At 42.2% G+C, this 20135-nt stretch overlaps 1 protein-coding gene across 2 annotated transcripts in view; it reads left to right on the forward strand.

Moving 5' to 3' along the window:
- The window catches only part of mrps18a (mitochondrial ribosomal protein S18A), a 94357-nt gene that overhangs the window by 21917 nt on the left and 52305 nt on the right, over nucleotides 1-20135 (forward strand). For both annotated transcript variants that reach the window (XM_072550820.1, XM_072550821.1), the window contains exon 4: nucleotides 5071-5194. In XM_072550820.1, the coding sequence (XP_072406921.1) occupies nucleotides 5071-5194 (124 nt within the window). The remainder of the gene's footprint in view (nucleotides 1-5070; nucleotides 5195-20135) is intronic.

Consider the following 20135-nt stretch of genomic DNA (forward strand, 5'->3'; position numbering starts at 1 on the left):
AGAAATGGAAGTGGCCAGTGTTCTCCCTTATGCTGGACGATACTTGCAATTAGTCCATGGTCCAAATTTTAAATATGACCGAGAAGGAGTAGGCTGTTTTTAGTGATGATGTGGAGGTGCTGGTATTGGACATTTCTGGATAATGTCCAAAGTCACACGACATCCTGTTATCGACCAACAGGTGTATTTGGAATCATAAGCTTTCAAAGACTCTTCACCTGACGAAGGAGCAGTGCTCAGAAAGCTTGTGATTTAAAATAAACCTGTTGGACTGGTGTCGTGTGACTTCTGACTTTGTTTTTAGTGAAGCCCATTCTTTGCTCCAACATTTTCCATACTCTGATGCATGTCAGTGATAGTATGTTTGATCCAGTGGACAGCGTGGTGGCTCAGTGGTTAGCACTGCTGCCTTACTGCACCAAGGACCTGGGCTTGATTCCAGCCTCGGGTGACTGGCTGTCTGTGTGGAGTTTATACATTCTCCCCATGTCTATGTGGGTTTCCTCCCACAATCCAAAGATGCACAGGTTAGGTGGATTGGCCATGCTAAATTGTCCATAGTGTCCAGGGGTGTGCAGGCCAGGTCGATTAACCAGGGGGAATGTAGGGAAACAGTGAGGGGGTTGAGGGGTGTTGGTGTGAGGTGGGGTGGTTGCAGGGATCTGGGTGGGATGCTCTTTGGAGGGTTGGTGTTGTCTTGGCTGAATGGCCTGCTTTCACCTTGTAGGGATTCTATGATTCTCTTTTACCTTGTCCATGCCTCACAAGTGCTGGTTATTAATGTTAGTTTTACTGTTCCTTCTGATGCATAGATTGAGAACTATTAACTCAATCCACTTGGCTCTGCTGGGGCATCTCCAACTCTGTTTAATGATCCAGCAGGCTGAAGGGTGAAGCCACAACTTTGACCTTGACACTGTACCAGATTGTGTACCAGTGTTAGAGGTGGCTCCTATGGCATTATCAGAAGAGCAGGGAGTTCCTTCTTTAGCCAGGAACATCAAATAAAGAATAGATTGAATTTGTTTTTCCCCCGAACACATGGAACAAAGCTTGTGGGTTTCAGTTACCTTGGATGCTTCTCCTTAAAGCAGAGAAAATCCAACTTCTTCTGATGTGGGAAGGAAACTGATGAGGATGACGCACAGAATCTGCAGAGGGTTATAGACACGGTTTGAGAGTGAGCAAAAAACTTGACAGATGGAATATAATGTTGGAAATATGAATTTACGCACTTTGGCAGGAGGAATAGAGGTGCTGACTGTTATTTAAATGGAGAACGATTACAGAAAGCTGAAGTCTTCGTGCATGAATCACAAAAAGCAAGCATCCAAGTTCAGCGTAAAATAGGGAAGGCAAATGGCATGTTGATCTTTATTTCAAAGGGGATAGAGTATAAAAACAGGGACTTTTCACACAACTATGCCATGCACTAATTAGCTTACAATGGAATATTGTTTTGAACCCCTTATCCATGGAAAGATATGCTGGCTTTGGAGATGGTCCAGAGGAGGTTCACTGGGCTGATGCCAACTATGAAGGGACTGCCTAATGCTGAGGGGTTGATGAGGCACGTGCTTATTGGAGTTTAGAATGAGAAATTGCCTTATTAAAACCTACAAGGTTCTTGGTGGAATTGACAGGGTAGGTTGTTTCCCCTTGTGCAAGAGTTAGGAGTAGAGGGCACCATCTCAGAATAAGGGGCCCCACATTTGAGACAGAGGTGTCCAAAGATATTTTTTAAATACATTAAAGGGATGAGGTTAGGCAGGGAACGAGTAGGGCCCATTAAGGACCAAGAGGGCAACCTCTGTGTGAAGCTGCTGGATATTGCAAGGGTGTTGAATTAATACGTCCTTTTGATGTTCATACTGGAAAAGAAGAGCATTATGAAATTCAGGAAAAGGGACTATGAGGGACTTGGACAGTTTGACATAGAAAATGGCGAGATATTGGAGGCTCTGTTGATCTTGAAAATAGATAAATCCCCTGGCCTGGATGAATTGCATTCTAGCCTGCTGTGGGAGGCAAGGAAGGAAATTGTAGGGTCTCTGACACACCTTTTTAATCCCTGTCTGGCCACTGGGGAAGTGCCAGAGGACTGGAGGTCAGTTAAGTTGGATCCACTTTTTAAGACGGGTGACTAGAGGTGAACTAGAAAATTACAGACTCGCGTCAGTGGTAGGGAAGCTATTGGAGAAAATTCTGAAGAAGCAAATTAATACCTACTTAGAAAGGCATGGGGTAATTTGGGATAGTCAACATGGCTTTGTTAAAGGGAGGTTATTCCTAACAAATGTGTTACAATTTTTTGAAAACGTGATCAATTACGTGGATGAGGGACGCTCAGTTGATGTAGTTTATATGGATTTTAGCAAAGCTTTTTACAAGGTCCCACAAAGGAGATGAGTTGCAAGGGTTAAATCACATGGAGTTCAGGGAAACTTGGCAAGATGGGTAAGGAACGAGCTTGGTAATAAGACACAAAAAAGGGTAGTGGTAGGAGGCTGTTTAAGTGACTGGAGACCGGTATCCAGTGATGTGCTACAAGTACTGGGACCCTTATTGTTTGTTATTATAATAAATGATCTTGATGAAAATGTAAGGGGTAAATGTTAAGAAATTTGCAGATGACACCAAATTGTACAGTGGTTAACAGCAAAGAAGTTGGTTGTAGGTTACTGGAAAATATAGATGGGTTGGTTAGTGGGCAGACAAGTGGCAGATGGTGTTTAACCTTGATAAGAGTGAGCAGATGCACTTTGGAAGAAGTAGTGAGATGAGGGAGTATTCAATGAATGGCAGGAAGCTGGGTAGCTTAGAGGAGCAGAGGGATCTTGAGGTAAGGATTCACAGATCCCTGAAGTCAGCAGAGCATGTGAATAGGATGGTTAAGAGGACATATGGGACACTTGCTTTCATTAGTTGTGACACTTGAGTATAAGAGCAAGGAGGTAATGTTGGTCAGGCCATAGCTGGGATACTTTGTGCAGTTCTGGTCACCTCACTACAGGAAGGATGTGACCGCACTCGAGGGGGTACAGAGGGGTTCACCAGGATGTTGCCACAGATAGAGAAATGGGGCAAGAAGGAGAGACCAGATGGGCTTATATTGTTGTCTGAGGGGGGGGACAAGATTGAGGAGCATGGACAGGCTGAATAAGAGAGCAGCTGTTCCCCTTGGTTGAGGGGTCAAGCTTGAGAGGGTATTGTTTTAGGGTAAGGGGTGGGTAAGAGGAGGATTGGCAAAAAAAACCCTTTTCATGCAATGGATGATGGGAATCCGAACTGCTCTGCCTGGGAAGATAGTAGAGGCTGGAAACCTTACAGCCTTTTTAAAAAAATATTCAGGTGAGTATTTCAAATATCGTAACATTGAAAGATATGAGACAGGTGCAGGAGATTGGAATTAGTGCACCTGTAGTGGTAGCTGCTGTCAGTGTGGACTTGATGGGCCTTTTCTGCACTGTATCAATCTATGGGAGGAATTTTCTTCTCTCAAAGTAGTGGATTTGTGGAATTCTTTACCACACAGGGCTATTGAACCTGGGTCATTAAATAATTCAGGGCAAAATAGACAAGAGTTTTAATCAGTAACGGATCAAGGATTATAGGGAAAAAGCAGGAAAGTGGAGTTGAAGATTATTAGATCTTATTGAATAGCATAGCTTCTGCTCGGATACCTTATGGTCTAAATTGAGGGAATTAAACATCGTCGGGGCAGACTGTGCCTTTTAGGTCGACACAGACTCCTCATTTGGAGAGAACTACAAATTAGTCGCAATATTAAGCCTAGGAAACAGAATGAGTGTGAGGAATGATGTGCATGTGTGAAGATTTGTCCGCACTTGGATGACCCTGTACATTGCCAGTGGGAGGGAAGAAATGAGAATTTAACTATGTGCCAATAATTTATTGATAAACTTTAAAGGCTTTCCATGCAAGTTCTTTGGTTAAAGGATTTGTCAAGAGTTCATGATCTTTTCAGTTCCAGTTGTCCCAGAATGCACAACATTCTTTTTTCGTGGAACTGAATGCTAAATGTCACTGAGTGAGACAACCTTTGATTCAGTTCAGCTCCACACAGTACCAGGTCTAGCCTGCAGCAAGGAGGAAGGTGCACAGGTCTAGCCTGCAGCAAGGAGGAAGGTGCACAGGTCTAGCCTGCAGCAAGGAGGAAGGTGCACAGCAGGGGGAGGGGGTGGGAGGAGATTTCTTAACAAAGCAAGGGAAGTCCAAAATAGGCTCCTCTGGGCATTTGGCTGTGGGCTGTGTTTTTGAGAAAATCTTCAATATGCTTCAAATCTTCTAGCTAGGAGTGATTTCATAGGTTAGGAGAAAGTGAGGACTGAAGATGCTGGTCTTCATCATTATGAAGGCAGAGACCTTCTTCAGGAATATGATGAAAGGCTTATGCTTGAAATGTTGACTCTCCTCCTCAGATGCTGCCTGATCGGCTGAGCTTTTCCAGCACCACACTCTCAACTCTCATTTAATAGGCTTCCTAGTAAAACATTGACTGTCTCTATCTTCTTCCAGTCGCGTGCTTAAGTTTGTTGAGGTGATAAGTCTATTGTTTAACTGCATGAGCCGTATGTTGGTTTGAAGTTTAAGTTAAATACTTAACCACCTTCCACTTTGTGATGACAGGTTAGAGGTCATTCTTATTTTATTCTTCCTTGCAAAATAGGTGTCACAGACAAGGCCAGCATTTTTTTGTCCATCCAAGTTGCCATTGAAGTGAGTTGCTTGCTCATCCCTTTCACAGTCAAACATTTTCCTATCTGTCTGGAGTCACACGTATGTCAGGCCAAGTAAAGATGATAGATTACTTTAACCTAAACGACATGAGAGAACCAGATGGGTTTTTACCGTGGTCGACAGTTTCATGGTTACCAGTGATGCAATAACTATATTCTACCTTTATTAGTTGAATTCAGATTTGCAAAGCTACTGTGTTGTGCTTTGAACTTCTATCCCTACAGCATGAGCCTGATCATCTGGGTTACCAGCCCATTGGCCTTACCTCTACCCCATCCTTTCTTACATGGTTCTCTTATTTCTGATTAGGATGTGCTACTGCTCAGTCAGTTTATCCGGTCAGATGGAGGGATGCTGCCACGTCGGATCACAGGCCTCTGCTTTGAAGAGCATAAGAAGATTGAAATTTGTGTAAAGATGGCTCACCGAGCAGGTAAATTCTTTTTTTTGTGTGGCGCTGTTGATTTCGACATTGAGTTCCCTCACTTTCTCGTTAGTAACTCTAACTAGTGAACAAACCTGAAGTTCCTCACAACCTCTGTTGATTCTTGTACATTATATCCTGTGGATAAAAGCCTTTAATTAATTTTCCTGTCCACTGGATGTCCTGTTTTAAGATATTTTTATTTTCATCAGTTGGTATGTATCGCAATATCAAACGCTGTCTTCTAGTCAAGATGGCACGCTGCTAGCTTACCTTCAAACCTATGCCACTAATGTTAGTTCTCTGTAGGATCTTAAGAAATAGGAACAGAAAAAGGACATTTTGTTGATCACACCTGCTCCTGCCATTTACTGAGATCAAAATAGTTCTTACTATATAAACTGCAACTATATTCGATCACCCAGCCTCCTCTGCATGGGAAGAGAATTCCAAACATTAGCCACCCTTGAGAGATGAAATTTGTCTTCATTCTGTTTTGAAACTGTGCTCTCGAGTTCTAGATTCACCCTCCAGAGGATGTTTCCTGTCAGCGTCCACCTCTCAAAACCCCTCAGTTTTATATTCTTCAATAATATCACCTCTCAACCTTCTAATCTTCAAAAACATTTAGTCTGAATTATATGGTGGAGATCTGAAACTCACCAGGCCTTGCAGCATCTGTAGAGAGGGAAACTGAAATAACATTTTGCACCTAATAGCTTTTCTGGTCGAGTTTCCATCTGTTTTCCTATCATTTTCTTAGAACCTGGAAAGAAAAGGTGCAAACATGGGTTGAAGAGAAGATGCATTTTTGGAGTGAGAAGCCATTTTTGGCAGTGAGAAATGATCTCCCCCAGACCTCAGGCTTATATTTTGCCTCAAACACCAGCAATAAGCCGTTTGGGAACTTGCCTTTATTGGTCAGTGCATTGAGTATAGGAGATGGGAAGTCATGTTGCAGCTGTACAGGACATTGGTTAGGCCACATTTGGGATACTGTGTTCAGGTTCTGGTCTCCCTGTTATGGGAAGGATGTTGTGAAACTTGAAAGGGTTCAGAAAAGATTTATAAGGATGTTGCTCGGCTTTGCGGGTTTGAACTATGGGGAGAGGCTGAATAGGCTAGGGCAATTTTCCCTGAGGTGTCGGAGGATGAAGGGTAACCTTACAGAAGTTTATAAGATTATGAGGGACGTGGATAGGGTGAATGGCCAAGGTCTTTTTTTTTCTCCAGGGTAGGGGAGTCCAAACCTAGACGGGCATAGGTTTCAGATGAGGGAATGATTTAAAAGGGACCTGAGGGGCAACTTTTTTACTCAGAGGCTGCAGCATGTGTGGAATGAGCTGCGAAAGGAAGTGGAGGCTGATACAATTACAACATTTAAAAGGGATCTGGGTGGGTTTTTGAATAGGAAGGGATTAGAGAGATGTGGGCCAATGCTGGCAAATGGGACTAGATTAATTTAAGGTACCTGATCAGTATGGACAACTTGGACCGAAGAGTCTGCTTCAGTGCTGCACGTGACTATGATTCTATAAATAGACTGCATCTGATCACTGGTCATGGCTGTGAAATGGCGGTAATGTGATAGGAGTTTAACAGGAACCGGGAGATTGTAATAAAATGCAGTTTAAAAGAATTAAGCATGGAAAACTTGTTTTGGCCAGATTGGTGATCCCCCTCACTCTGATTATATACTTATTCCACGTATTGTAATACATTGTGTGCTGGTCTGTAACAGTTGAACTGGGAGTGGATATAAAACCTTTGCATACAATAGGACTATGGTCAAATCAAAAGCTTGACAGCTATCCCCAACTGATAGTGGCCATAATGAATTGTGGTATTACAGGATAGAATATCAGTGACGTCTTGTGTCAACACTAAGACTGAAGTATGTTTATGACATCAATTGTGAACTTGTGTTGTTTGAGAGCAGTGTAATATTCATGTTAAATAATTTGAAGAAAGTCAGTAATTGAAACTTATTGAATTCACAGAAAACAGCAGATCTTTAGTTATCCAGACTGTGACTAGTGGAAGATCGTTCGTTCTTTTTTTGCTGTCACTGATCAGTGTCCAGAATGTCAGTGGGAAGAACCTAAATTTGGTCATTGGAAGTATTCATCAGGAAAACGTGTAAGGGATGTGGGTGTTCAATAATTAGCATTGACGGCTGATGTAACTTGATGGGATTTTCTAGACATGTTAATAAGACATATCGTGCATATTCTTGAATGGGAAGTGGGTGTTGCTAGGGCAACAAGGAAAGAGGAGAAATGGGGCAGCGGCAGGAGCAAATAATGGAGCGGTATGGGTAAGGCAGAAAGAGTGGGTACATTACTTTTGGTTCCAGTGTGGCACAGGCCAGAACCGAAAGTAATGTACCCACTCTTCCTTACCACAAGAGAGAGGTCATAAAACATTATAGCGCAATACAAGCCCTTTGGTCCTCGATGTTGCGCCAACCTGTGCAACCAATCTGAAGCCCATCTATGCTATTCCATTTGCATCCATATGTCTATCCAGTGACCATTTGGTATCATGACTGATGCCAGTCATGGGATCAATGGCTCTGACTTCCTGTTTGTGGGTGGCAGATGTTCCACCGTGTTGCCCTTGTGTCAGCTACAAGATAAAACTTTGTGTGCCAATAATATGTTGTAATCCCATTTGAAAGAAAGTGAAAGAAAAATAATATTTCCAGTCCATTCATTAGCCCTTTGGTTGCTTTCCTGAGCAAAATGCCTCTTATTAACCTCATTTCACTGTTGTAATAAATTGCAAGAAAGGAAACATTCAGTCAATTGTGGAATTTGATCATAGGTCCTAGAGAAGAAAGATCTGTATTATCCAACAGTGGTAGTCTGCTATCCAAAAGCCTGTGCAAGTGGTTTTAGACAATGTTGAGATTCCCCTGGCATTGTTTGTAAAAAGCTGTAACTCACTATTTACAGTGTCCAGGCCAGCATTACACCCTTAACTAGGACTTCCAAAAATAATATTCAGTATATATGTCATTGTTGTGGAATCTTGCTATGTACGAATATTAGCCACTGAAGCACAAAAGCATTTGTGCAGATCTAAGCATCACGTTGCATTTGGTGCAACATTTAGTTTCACCTTCTATTTGAAATATCACCATGAAAAATTATTCAGTTCCAACTGCTCCCTCTCCCAAAATGTGCTCCCTCCAAAACCTTTTTGGGAATTTATTTCCACGTGAAGGTTCATGTGCTGAATAACATTAATTTCCTCTGCTTAATATCACGACAAAGAAGTGCTCAGTTCTGTACTTGGTCTCTTTCACTCCTATACTGATACCGTTGCCATTGAAAAGTTATCTGTTAACTAGTGACCATCCATGTTATGTCAAAGTCACACTGTGAGCAACGTGTGGCACCACTTGGCTGGGCACGTCGCTGGCAAATGGAGCTCTTTCACAGCCCTACTGAACAAACAAAAGGCTTTTCCTTGATCTGATATGGTGATGCACAAAGACCCGTGGAACATAATGTGCAATTCACAAAATTGTTCAGTGCCTAGTTGCAGTACACAAGGTAATTTCCTGTTTCTTTTTCATTGGCACAAGGCACATCACATTCTTAACTATCTGACGAAGAGGACCTGTGGCTATAGTTACTTGAGTAAACAGTGTTGCTTGCCACTGCTCATGATAATGAGTGTTTAGGGCCAAAGCGCTCCCAGAAATATCTTTTGACTACAAAACAAAGCAGATATACATGTGTTTGCTGGTCCTATTTTATTTATTTTAATATTGTTATTGCTTTGCTACATGACTTCCTAGCATGCTGTTAAGTTTAAGTGGTCATTGTAGTCATGACCGACTGCACGTTCACCCAACAGTTTTATTTCCAAGTGATCTTTTCAGCCTTGGGCAGCCTACTCCATATTCCTCTGACTGGAGTTTGTGGAGGGCTGACTTCATACTCTACCGACTTGGGTGTGAGCAGACCCTGTTGTAAGGACAAGTTCTGTATATATGAGAGGTTTTATGGGAACTATCTATAAGGAATCTGGATTAGTGCCCCAACCTCTGAGCCAGAAGGTTCCAGCAGCCCCAGACATGTATTATAAAACGTCTGAGCAGGTTGATTAATAATATATACAAGGACTTTTGATTGGAAATAACGTGTTACAGAAATTAAGTTGCTTTGCAGAGTGATCCCAATGTCTCCAGGTGCTACAAACAAAGAGAAAATCTGCTGTAAACCATGCTGTAAACTGCTGCATGAAATACATGGCGACTGTGTACTAAATCAGTGAAGATTAACAAAGGAATTCTGACGGGGTGTCTACACCTAAAATATTACCAGACCTTTCCCTTTAAGAGATAGACATTTTGATTTTTTTGTTCCAACAATTTCTAACTTTGTTTCCTGCATTCTATTACTTTCCTGTTGTCCAACATGTGAAACCATGCAGGAACCTATGTTAGGCCAGTTTTGTGCTTTTCCCCCTTTCTGCAGAGCTAAAGTTGAGCTCATTTACTTAATGTGAGTGTGTGTTGAAAGTTTCTCAGATGAAAGGTTTAGTATAAAGGAGGATAGCTGTAGTAGCAGTGCTGACAAAAGCATTGTTGAGAATTAATTAATCTATTTCGGGCGGCACGGTGGTTAGCACTGTTGCCTCACAGCGCCAGAGACCCGGGTTCAATTCCCGCCTCAGGCGACTGACTGTGTGGAGTTTGCACATTCTCCCAGTGTCTGCGTGGGTTTCCTCCGGGTGCTCCGGTTTCCTCCCACAGTCCAAAGATGTGCAGGTCAGGTGAATTGGCCACGCTAAATTGCCCGTAGTGTTAGGTAAGGGGTACATGTAGGGGTATGGGTAGGTTGCGCTTTGGCGGGTCGGTGTGGATTTGTTGGGCCGAGGGGCCTGTTTCCACACTGTAAAGTAATCTAATTAACTACTCAGGTGGGTGTTAAAGATCCCATGGCATTACTTCAAAGAAGAGCAGGGAATTTGACACAAAGTGTTCTGATTAATGTTTATTCCTCAGTAAGTATCACTGGCAACAAATTATCTGGTCATAATGTGATTGCTGTTTATGGGAGTTTGCTATCTGGAGTTGACTGCCATGTTTCCTACATTACTACATGATTAGATTTAATCAGTGCTCTAGAAATGCAAGTTATTTCTTTGTTTGTAAATATCTATCAGTCATAATGGAGGAATGCTTAAAATTGGTCAACCCCAGTTTTCAGTAAAATAAGACTTTGATATTGCTGAAGCAGAGGAAGCGTGCGTAGGAGTTCTGTTGAGCTTGTCTAGTTAAAATCCTTAACAGCCGTTAAATATAGCTTTGACAACATTTACGCTAAAATGTAAGAATTCATCTTTGCAACACTGCAGGTTTGTATTCATTCCAAAGAAGACTTGAGAAGTAAGCACTAAAAGTAGGAAGTTCTGGAGAAGCCCAGTAACATCTGGCAGCATCTGTGCAGAAACAGAGTTAACTTTGCCTCTTGTTCAAAAGAAAATCCATATTGAACTCGAAATCTTTATCGGCTGGTTCGACTGAGTTTCAATGGCGTTTTCTGTTTTGTCAGATTTCTAGCATCCACATATTGCCCTCTGTGGTCTACAGTAATTTGGGCTCTGATCTGTGTATCTATTCGAGACTTATGGGCGGCACGGTGCACAGTGGTTAGCACTGCTGCCTCACAGCGCCAGAGACCCACGTTCAATTCCCGCCTTGGGCAACTGTCTCTGTGGAATTTGCACGTTCTCCCTGTGTCTGTGTGGGTTTCCTCTGGGTGCTCCAGTTTCCTCCCACAGTCCAAAGATGTGCAAGTTTGGTGAATTGGCCATGCTAAATTGCTCGTAGTATTAGGTGAAGGGGTAAATGTAGGGGAATGGGTCAGGGTGGGTTGCTCTTCGGAGGGTTGGTGTGGACTTGTTGGGCCGAAGGGCCTGTTTCCCCACTATGTAATCTAATCTAAAGGAAGATGTAAGACATCTTTTTGTATGTAATGGTGAGGAAGTTAAGGGAAAGTTGTTTTTTTCAGTTGAAAGATGGGTGAGGGAAAAAGATATTCTGATTAGAGTAGAATAGGAAAAGTGGAATATGATGAAGTGTACAGAAAGTAAGTTTCATCAATCAATCAATTGAGATCTTGGTGACAGGAGTGATTGCAAGGTTCAGGAGATGATCAGGAATTTGGAATAGGTGAGATTGAGTAACTGTTTGATGGGACGTGTAAATGGATGAGTGGATGTACATGGCTTCATTCAGTCACTTTAAACTTGTATAAATCAGGATCACACCCAGTGAATTATGAAGCTTCAGAGATGAATTTTGAAAATCTCCAGATTTCAGAACGGGGTTATCATAATTACCAACAGTATAATACTGCACCTTTACAAAGGCAGGCGAGATCATAAACCAGGAACCAGAGAAGCGTTAACATTCTCTTAAATCTTTTCTGCACCCTAATCAATTTAATATCCTTCCTACAGAAGGGCGATTAGAACTGTACACAGTACTGTAGAATTGGCCTCACCACTGTCCTCTACAGCTGCAAAATAACGTCCCAATCCCTATATTCAGTGCTCTGACTAATGAAGGCCAGCGTGCTGAACACCCTCCGAACCATCCTGTCTCTGTGTGACATTACTGTCGAGGGACTATTGTACCTGAACCTTTGGCTCTTTGTTTAACAATATTTCCCAAGGCCCTATCATTAACTGTGTAAGTCCTGCCCTGATTTGTCTTAGAAAATGCAACACTTTGCATTTATCTAAATTAAATTCCATCTGCTGCTATCCAGTGTCCCAGCTGATCAAGATCTCGTTGCCCTCCTAGATAATCACCTTCACTATCCACTATATCACCATGCTTTTTATATTCTCTTCCAAATCATTTACATAATTGATAAACAATAGGGGGCCCATCAGCAATTCCTGTGGAACACCACTGGTCACAGGCCTGCAGTCTGAAAAACAACCCTGTACAACTACCCTCTGTTTCCTACTGTCAAGGCAATTTTGTATCCAGTTGGCTAGCTCTTCCTGGATCTCATGTGATCTAACTTTACAAACCTGCCTAACGTACAGAACCTTGTTGAAGGCCTGACTAAACTGCTCTACTGCTCCAATCTCTCATATCTTTTTGGTCGCGTCCTCAAAAGAAACTCATTTGTGAGACATGATTTCCCACGCAAGAAGCTATGCTGACTATCCCTAATCAGTCCTTACCATTCCAAATGCATGTAAATCCTGTCTGTCAGAATCCCCTCCAACAACTTAGCCGCCACTGACATCGGACTCACCAGTCTGTCGTCATATTGGGCAAAGTACAGGTATTTCTAGTGTGATGAGATGGTTCTATCCTGTGCAACCTCGTGCTATAGAGAATTGTGCTGCAGAAGATCACTGTGGAATATCGCTATACCTATGCAGTAGAAAGTTCATGCTATCCAAACAGTGTCCACTGTTCTCGAAGAAAGTGAGGACTGCAGATGCTGGAGATCAGAGCTGAAAATGTGAAAATGGAAAAGCGCAGCAGGTCAGGCAGCATCCAAGGAGCAGGAGAATTGACGTTTCGGGCATGAGCCTCCTTCAGGAGTGTCCGCTATTCGTCAAGCGCGTTATAGCCAATTCGTGTTGAAAAAACATTGGTTGTACCAGAAATGTCTGTAGTCAGAATGCGAAACTCATTACAGGAAGTGGTCGTGATGAAATGCAAAATTTATGAGCAAATCCTGAATGAGTATGAGAGGGCAATAATGAATAGGACACCTTGACACTGTTAGATGAATTGAATAGAATGAAAAGAAGGTTGAGTTAGGCATAATCACTAGCATGGATCTGTGAAACTAATCAGCCTGTTTCTGGGCGGCACGGTGGCACAGTGGTTAGCACTGCTGCCTCACAACGCCAGAGACCCGGGTTCAATTCCCGCCTCAGGCAACTGACTGTGTGGAGTTTGCACATTCTCCCCGTGTCTGCGTGGGTTTCCTCCGGGTGCTCCGGTTTCCTCCCACAATCCAGAAGATGTGCAGGTCAGGTGAATTGGCCATGCTAAATTGCCCATAGTGTTAGGTAAGGGGTAGGTGTAGGGGTATGGGTGGGTTGCGCTTCGGCGGGGCGGTGTGGACTTGTTGGGCCGAAGGGCCTGTTTCCACACTGTAAGTAATCTAATCTAATCTAGTCTAGCTTCTACATTCATATGCATTTGGTCATGTGTAACATTATATTATTGTCAGACTTGTTCGAAGCTGTGGGTGACTTTGTTTAACATTAGGATTTGGGGACTGTTGTCGGTATGATCATGGGTTGGTAGTCAGGTTCCAGTGACATGTTGAACAACAGTAACCAAGACCACCGAGTCACTGCAATCTCCCTTCACCTTTCACATGGTGGGCTATACAGTCTTCTTTCAGTTGGTCTGACACTGACTTTTAATACATTACAGATATAAAAAGTCTTGTATATAGCAGATATTTCATGTAATTCAGTCAGATGCCCTGTCACAATTGATTATCATCTTTTTTGTTTTAGAAGAAAGTACATTCTAACCCACTGAGCAATGCTTTGGGGAAGCCCATGTACACATAATATTACAATATTATCTCTCCACAACCCAATACTGTCTGACATGCAACAGAAATTAAAAGTGTCATTGCTCTGAAAAGCACTTCTATTTTGAGATAATTTTAAAAAAGTTATCCCATGAAGAGAATGAAGTAAAGTTTGAGCATGTGATGTAGTGGTTATTGTACTCAACCAGTAACAGAGATCATGAATGTAAACCTTCATTGATTTTTGATAAGCAAAGGGGTGAAAGGTTATGGGGAGGTACGTGGGAATATGGAGCAGTGATGTCATTAAATAGTTAAGCATGATGTGTGACCTAATCCTGCTCCTTGTTTGTGCATTCATCATTAAGTCCTGCCATGGCAAGTTGGAAATCTAATCACTTCTAGGGTGGCACCAGAAAACTGGACATGAAGGTTTTAAACTGGTTCATTAGATTAGATTAGATTACTTACAGTGTGGAAACAGGCCCTTCGGCCCAACAAGTCCACACCGCCCCGCCGAAGCGCAACCCACCCATACCCCTACATCTACCCCTTACCTAACACTATGGGCAATTTAGTATGGCCAATTCACCTGACCTGCACATCTTTGGAGTGTGGGAGGAAACCGGAGCACCCGGAGGAAACCCACGCAGACACGGGGAGAATGTGCAAACTCCACACAGAGAGTCCTCAATTGGAAGAGAATCAGCCACTTATTAATTAGGCGAAAGTGAGCACTGCAGATGCTGGAGATTAGAGTCAAGAGAGTGGTGCTGGAAAGGCACAGCAGGTCAGGCAGCATCTGAGGAGCAGGAGAATCAATGTTTTGGACAAAAGCCCTTCATCAGGAATGAGGCTTGCAGCCTTGGGGGTGGAGAGGTAAATGAGTTTGCTCAACAGTTAATTCACCTCTTCATCTCCACTGAACTGGCATATCCAGCTACTCACTGCAAAGACCATTATTCTGAAACAAGAAGGAGCCACCTATGTTTTAAGTGTAACCAGGGATAGGTGAAGCTTGAAGCATGTCAGAATTGCTCACATTCCAAAACACCCAAAGAGCTGTGGGGTTTTTAGCAATGTTAATCGAGAAAGAGTGACAGTGGGGAAAAAAACTGCGTATAGAATACCTTAAAAAGTGAATGTGTTTCTGCACATTGTTGAAACAACAAGTGCACTGAGTTACTTTTCAGTGGGCTGGTCCTGACCTGTTCTACAGGGTATCATGACAATGACTTGGCATCCAGTGCTGTGTGAAATCATGCCAGCATGTTTGTCACTTCTAACCATGCCCATATCATTTGGCATCCATATTTGTTTGTAGTCCTTTCTTGCCTCTTTTTATAATTGGATATCAATGCACAATTTGTAATGCAGACCCCTTTCAACCACACCGAACAGAGCTCATGTTGTGAAGTTGTACTTTTTACACTTGGGAGAGACACCATGCTACATAAATTTCAGATGTTCTAGCTGTATGTCACTTAAACCCTTCGCTGAGTGTCTTGGAAGTCATGAATTCATTGAGCGAGCACTATCTTTTTGAGGCAATGATGGAAAATTTAAGATATTTAACAGGAAGTTTGTGGAATTATAAATGTAAGATCTTCGTTCCCTGACCATCTGTCCTGTCAAGCACACTCAGAATCTCTACAATGCACTCACTCTTCTAACCTCCAGAGGACATCGGCGGGTTCTACTCTATTTCTCCCTTGTCCTAGGAATTATGCTTTCATTGCACCCTTTCTGAGGCAAGTGTTCTTCCTTGTTTACAGAGACCAAAACTGTGCACAGTACTCCAAATGTGGACTTGCTAAAGCCCCACAATGTTGTGGCGAGATTTCTTTAAAACTCTTGCAGTATTGGAAAGCATATTATTTGCCTTCATAATTGTTTGCTGCAACTACATTCAACTTTGTGTTTTTTGCATTGGATGCATTACACCTGATCTCCTTCTGTATTATTGTTATATATTGTAAATAGCTGATGCTGTTATACTTGATGCAGTCCTATAGTCACATCTGCCAAACTGAAAATGACTGATACGTTCACACTGTGATGCGTATCCTATTCCTGTTTATATGTTACCCCCAACCTCGTCTCCTTATCTTGTGTATTAACACTTTGTATGGCACATTATCTTTGGAAACTCCAGATCTTGCAAAGCCTTTTGAAAATGATATATTTAAGCTGTACCCATTGGTTCCCTCACCTACCCTGTAGGTTATATCCTTTAAAAAGAGCTATTATATTTTTCAAACATGATTTTTCTTTAATTAAATTGTGTCTGGTTATATTATGATTTTCTAAATGTCATCTAACCACTTAGAAGTATAATGATCCTTACATTTCTGCCTGACAAGTACCAGGTTAACTGGCTTGTAGTTCTGTTTATTGTCTCCTTTTCTTAAACAGTGTGTTACACTCGTTAACTTGCAATCTGCTGGATTGTTCTGAATTATGGAATTGTGGCAGATCATAGCTAAAACAACCACTCTATCTCTCTATCTATCTTATCAATCTCCAGGGCATAGGCCATCAGGTGTAGTCAACTTTTGTCAGCTTTTAGTCATTCAGTTTGCCACTGCTTTGTAATATTAAATACATTTGCTTCCCCAGTCTCATTTATGACATTTGGTTCCCCACTATTCCTGCTGTCTTCTCCACATTGTGAAAACAAGGACAGAATATTTATTTATTTAATGTCTCTGCTATTTTCTCATTCATTCCTAGCGGCGAATTTGTGTGCAAGTTTCTAATGTGTAATGTGGAACTCCAGTTCATAGTTTTCATGAGTCAGAGGTCAGGGTTCTACCACTGAACCTTAGTTGACAACATGTAGTGGTTAAGTGATGCCAACCTTGCATTTTAAAAGAAAACATTTTTACAGGCAATTCCAGGCTAGTGAATGGATTCGGTTTTGAGGGATATTTGGGAATTGGTTTGTGTGCAAGTCAGAACACGATGCATGCCAATTTAAAGCAGCTGTTAATAAGTACAGTAAATATTCCTTTGTCAGATATTTTAAATTACTTATATGGGATCATGACCATAGCATTCATAAGTCATGCTCGTTATTGGGGTTCCCCAATTTTAGAATATTTAGTTTAATCTACTTTTAGTCATTTGGGGCATGGAGCGTGAGTACTGCTGTGAAAAGGTGCATTTGTCAAAGCTTGTCAACTTGCACTAATCAGGACAATTTTTAAGAAATTCCAAATTAAATGGGAAATAACTACCACCAAGCCAAAGAAAACTTGGCCTATTAAATAAATCAGTAATGTGCTGTATGAATTTCAGTGCTGTTCTGATGGTTACATTTGAGGACTGTATGTCTCAAAGAAAACAATATCCTGTGTTTTGAAAACTCAGACCTTGTGTCTCATGTTAGATGTGATTCCATGAACTGCATTGCTCAGTATGCCTGACTGGGTGAAGGATTACACTTGGTATTTCTTCTGAGATTAAATTTTGGTGGGAGGAATTTCCCAAGTTTTGAGATCTGAGGGCATGCACCAAAAGGTGATGGAGATCTAAACTTAATGGCTGGCCTGTAACCTCCATCTGCGCTGGCCTGTGAATGCTGTATTGAGGGTTTACACTGGGACTGTACCCATATGAAAATGAGTGTTTCTTTCTTGTTTGGAAAGAGGGGTTTTTGTAGAAATTTACTGTACAGTTGGATGTTTTATGGTTAGGTTGTTCTTTGCTACATGCTTTCCAACTCCTCCGTTTCACTTGTAATCTGAAGATTTTGGTTTCTTGAAGTGGAAAGAGAAACCAGTTTAAAATTATAAGTTGAACTCTGGTGAAGAGACTTTCTGATTCCGCAGCTCCAGATTCCCCCTTCAGGATTTATCCGCATTGTATTTTTGAGAATCATTAGCGGAGGGGGGGGGGTTGTCAGAGGTCGGAGATATAGAAAGTTTAATTAAACTCCTGACCTCTGCCCATATTCTATCAATGCAGAGAACGACAGAAAACCCCCAACCTGCATCCGGTTTAAGCTGGTGCAATCCACTTGGAAAAGGACCTGCTGAGCCAATTCTCTAGCTAAATATATGTGCGTGATGGATTGAAAAAGCAGGTGAAACAGGCCCTCTAGAGGAAGCTCTCGTGGCTGTGATTAGGTTTTGCACTACAGGTATCGTGGTCAAGAAAATCCCTGACAGTTGTAATGCATTGTACATCTTTATGTTGTCTGTTCAGAAGTAAAGCAAAAGGGCTTCCAAGTTTTGTAAATATGTTTGTGGCTATATTTAAAAGATAAAGCGTTGGGAAAGAAGGATGTGTTTGTATGGTGTCTTTTCCATTCACAATGTTCCAAATCTTTTTGCAGCCAATGAAATAGTTTTGAAAAGTGGCCACTATTACAATATTAAGAAATATAGCAGCTGATGTGCTAATAACATGTTGCAAATGACAGGAAACCACTTTGTTGTTTGAATGATAAACGTTGTACATCAGGGAAACATTCCTTACTCTCTCTCAAATTAGTGCCATGGTTTTTTTTCTAACTTACTTGACGTTTAAGCATCTGGTTGGGATCTTGGTATCTTTTATTTTATCCTTTGGACCTCGCCGCTAGGTCAGACTTTATTGCTCATCCCTAAATGCCCTCTAGAAGGCACGGTGGCACAGTGGTTAGCACTGATGCCTAACAGCGCCAAAGACTCTGGTTCAATTCCCACCTCGGGCGACTGACTGTGTGGAGTTTGCACATTCTCCCCTTGTCTGCGTCGGTTTCCTCCGGGTGCTTCGGTTTCCTCCTACAGTCCAAAAATGTGCAGGCTAGGTGAATTGGCCATGCTAAATTGCCCGTAGTGTTAGGTGAAGGGCTAATGTAGGGGAATGGGTCTGGGTGGGTTGCGCTTAGGGGGGTCGGTGTGGACTTGTTGGGCTGAAGGGCTTGTTTCCACACTGTAAGTAATCAAATCTAATAAGGCAATGGTGAGCTATCTCCTTGAATCACTACGGTCTGTGGGGTATATGTATACCTGCACAGCTGTTAGGGGGAGAGTTTCAGAATTTTGACCAGCAATATATTTCCAGGTCAGGATGGCCTTGAAGGGAACTTGCAGATGGTGATGTACTTATGTATCGGTTGCTCTTCTCTTTGGCAGGAATTGAGTGTTAGAAGGTGCTGTTGAAGGAGCCTTAGTGAGTCGCTCCATTGCATCGTGTAGATGGTACGCACTGCTGCTACTGTGCATCAGTTGTTGATTGAGTACCAGTCAAGCTAGCTGCTTTGTCCTGGCCGCTGTCAGCTTCTTGAGTGTTATTGACCATACCTCAGGAATACATTAACATGTTGTCTTGCATTATCTGCTCAGTTTATGGAATGGGATTTAAAACTGTTAAATTTTTGGAATTTTCTATCCCACAGGGTTGTGGGTGTTCACTTGTTAAGTATATTCCAATTTGAGATTGTAGCTTTTAGGATGCTAAGGAAATTTTTAATTCTTTCATGGGATGTGGGCATAGCTGGCTGTCCCAGCATTTATTTCTCATCCCTCCGATCTTCAATAAGCGTCCTCAAGGCAGCATTTGAGATACACAACAATGCAGAATTGCCAACCAGAAACTAATAGCCAAGTTCCATACCCGTAACGATAGCCTTGGCTGTGACCTTGGGTTCATGTTGTGCTGCGTGTGACCCCACCATACTGTTCTGTATCTGTAAACTCTTCCTTACTGTCCTGTTTTGACACCATCACCTTGGCAACTTATGATCTCTCTGTCCTAATTAGTTTGTATAGTTTTGGTTGACTTGTTACTTTGGTTAGACCCTCAGCATACAACTCCTAACCCTATCATGTTGACTTGCCTCCAACACCATTTTATTTTTATTTTTGTAATTATCTCTCTGCCTTCATTAATGAGATCATTGGTCATCCCTTCACTTGTTATTCAGCCTGTAGACACTCCATTCACACCATATGTATGGTCTTTGGATCTCACTGCCTATAAATTCTGTGCCTGTGTTCTTTTTTACACTCCACCTGATGAAGGAACAGCTTTCCAAAAGCTTGTGATTTTAGATAAACCTGTTGGACTATAACCTGGTGTAGTGTGACTTCTGATCTTGCCCACTCCAGTCCAACACCAGCACCTCCACAACATAGGAAAATGGTCATGAAAGATGTCAGTCATCTTAGCTCCAGGACATCTGTGCAGGAGTCCCTCAGGGTAGTATCCTAGGCCCAATCATCATCAGCTGCTTCATCAATGACCTTCCCTCCATCGTCAGAAGTGGGACGTTCGCCAATGATTGCGCAATGTTCAGCACCATTCACGACTCCTCAGGTCCTGAAGCAGTCCATGTTCAAGGGCAACAAGATCTCGACAATACCCAGGCTTGGGCTGACAAGTGGCAAGTGACACTCGTGCCACACAAATCCCAGGCA

Source organism: Chiloscyllium punctatum, chromosome 3 (assembly GCF_047496795.1).
Source record: "Chiloscyllium punctatum isolate Juve2018m chromosome 3, sChiPun1.3, whole genome shotgun sequence".
NCBI lineage: Eukaryota > Metazoa > Chordata > Chondrichthyes > Orectolobiformes > Hemiscylliidae > Chiloscyllium > Chiloscyllium punctatum.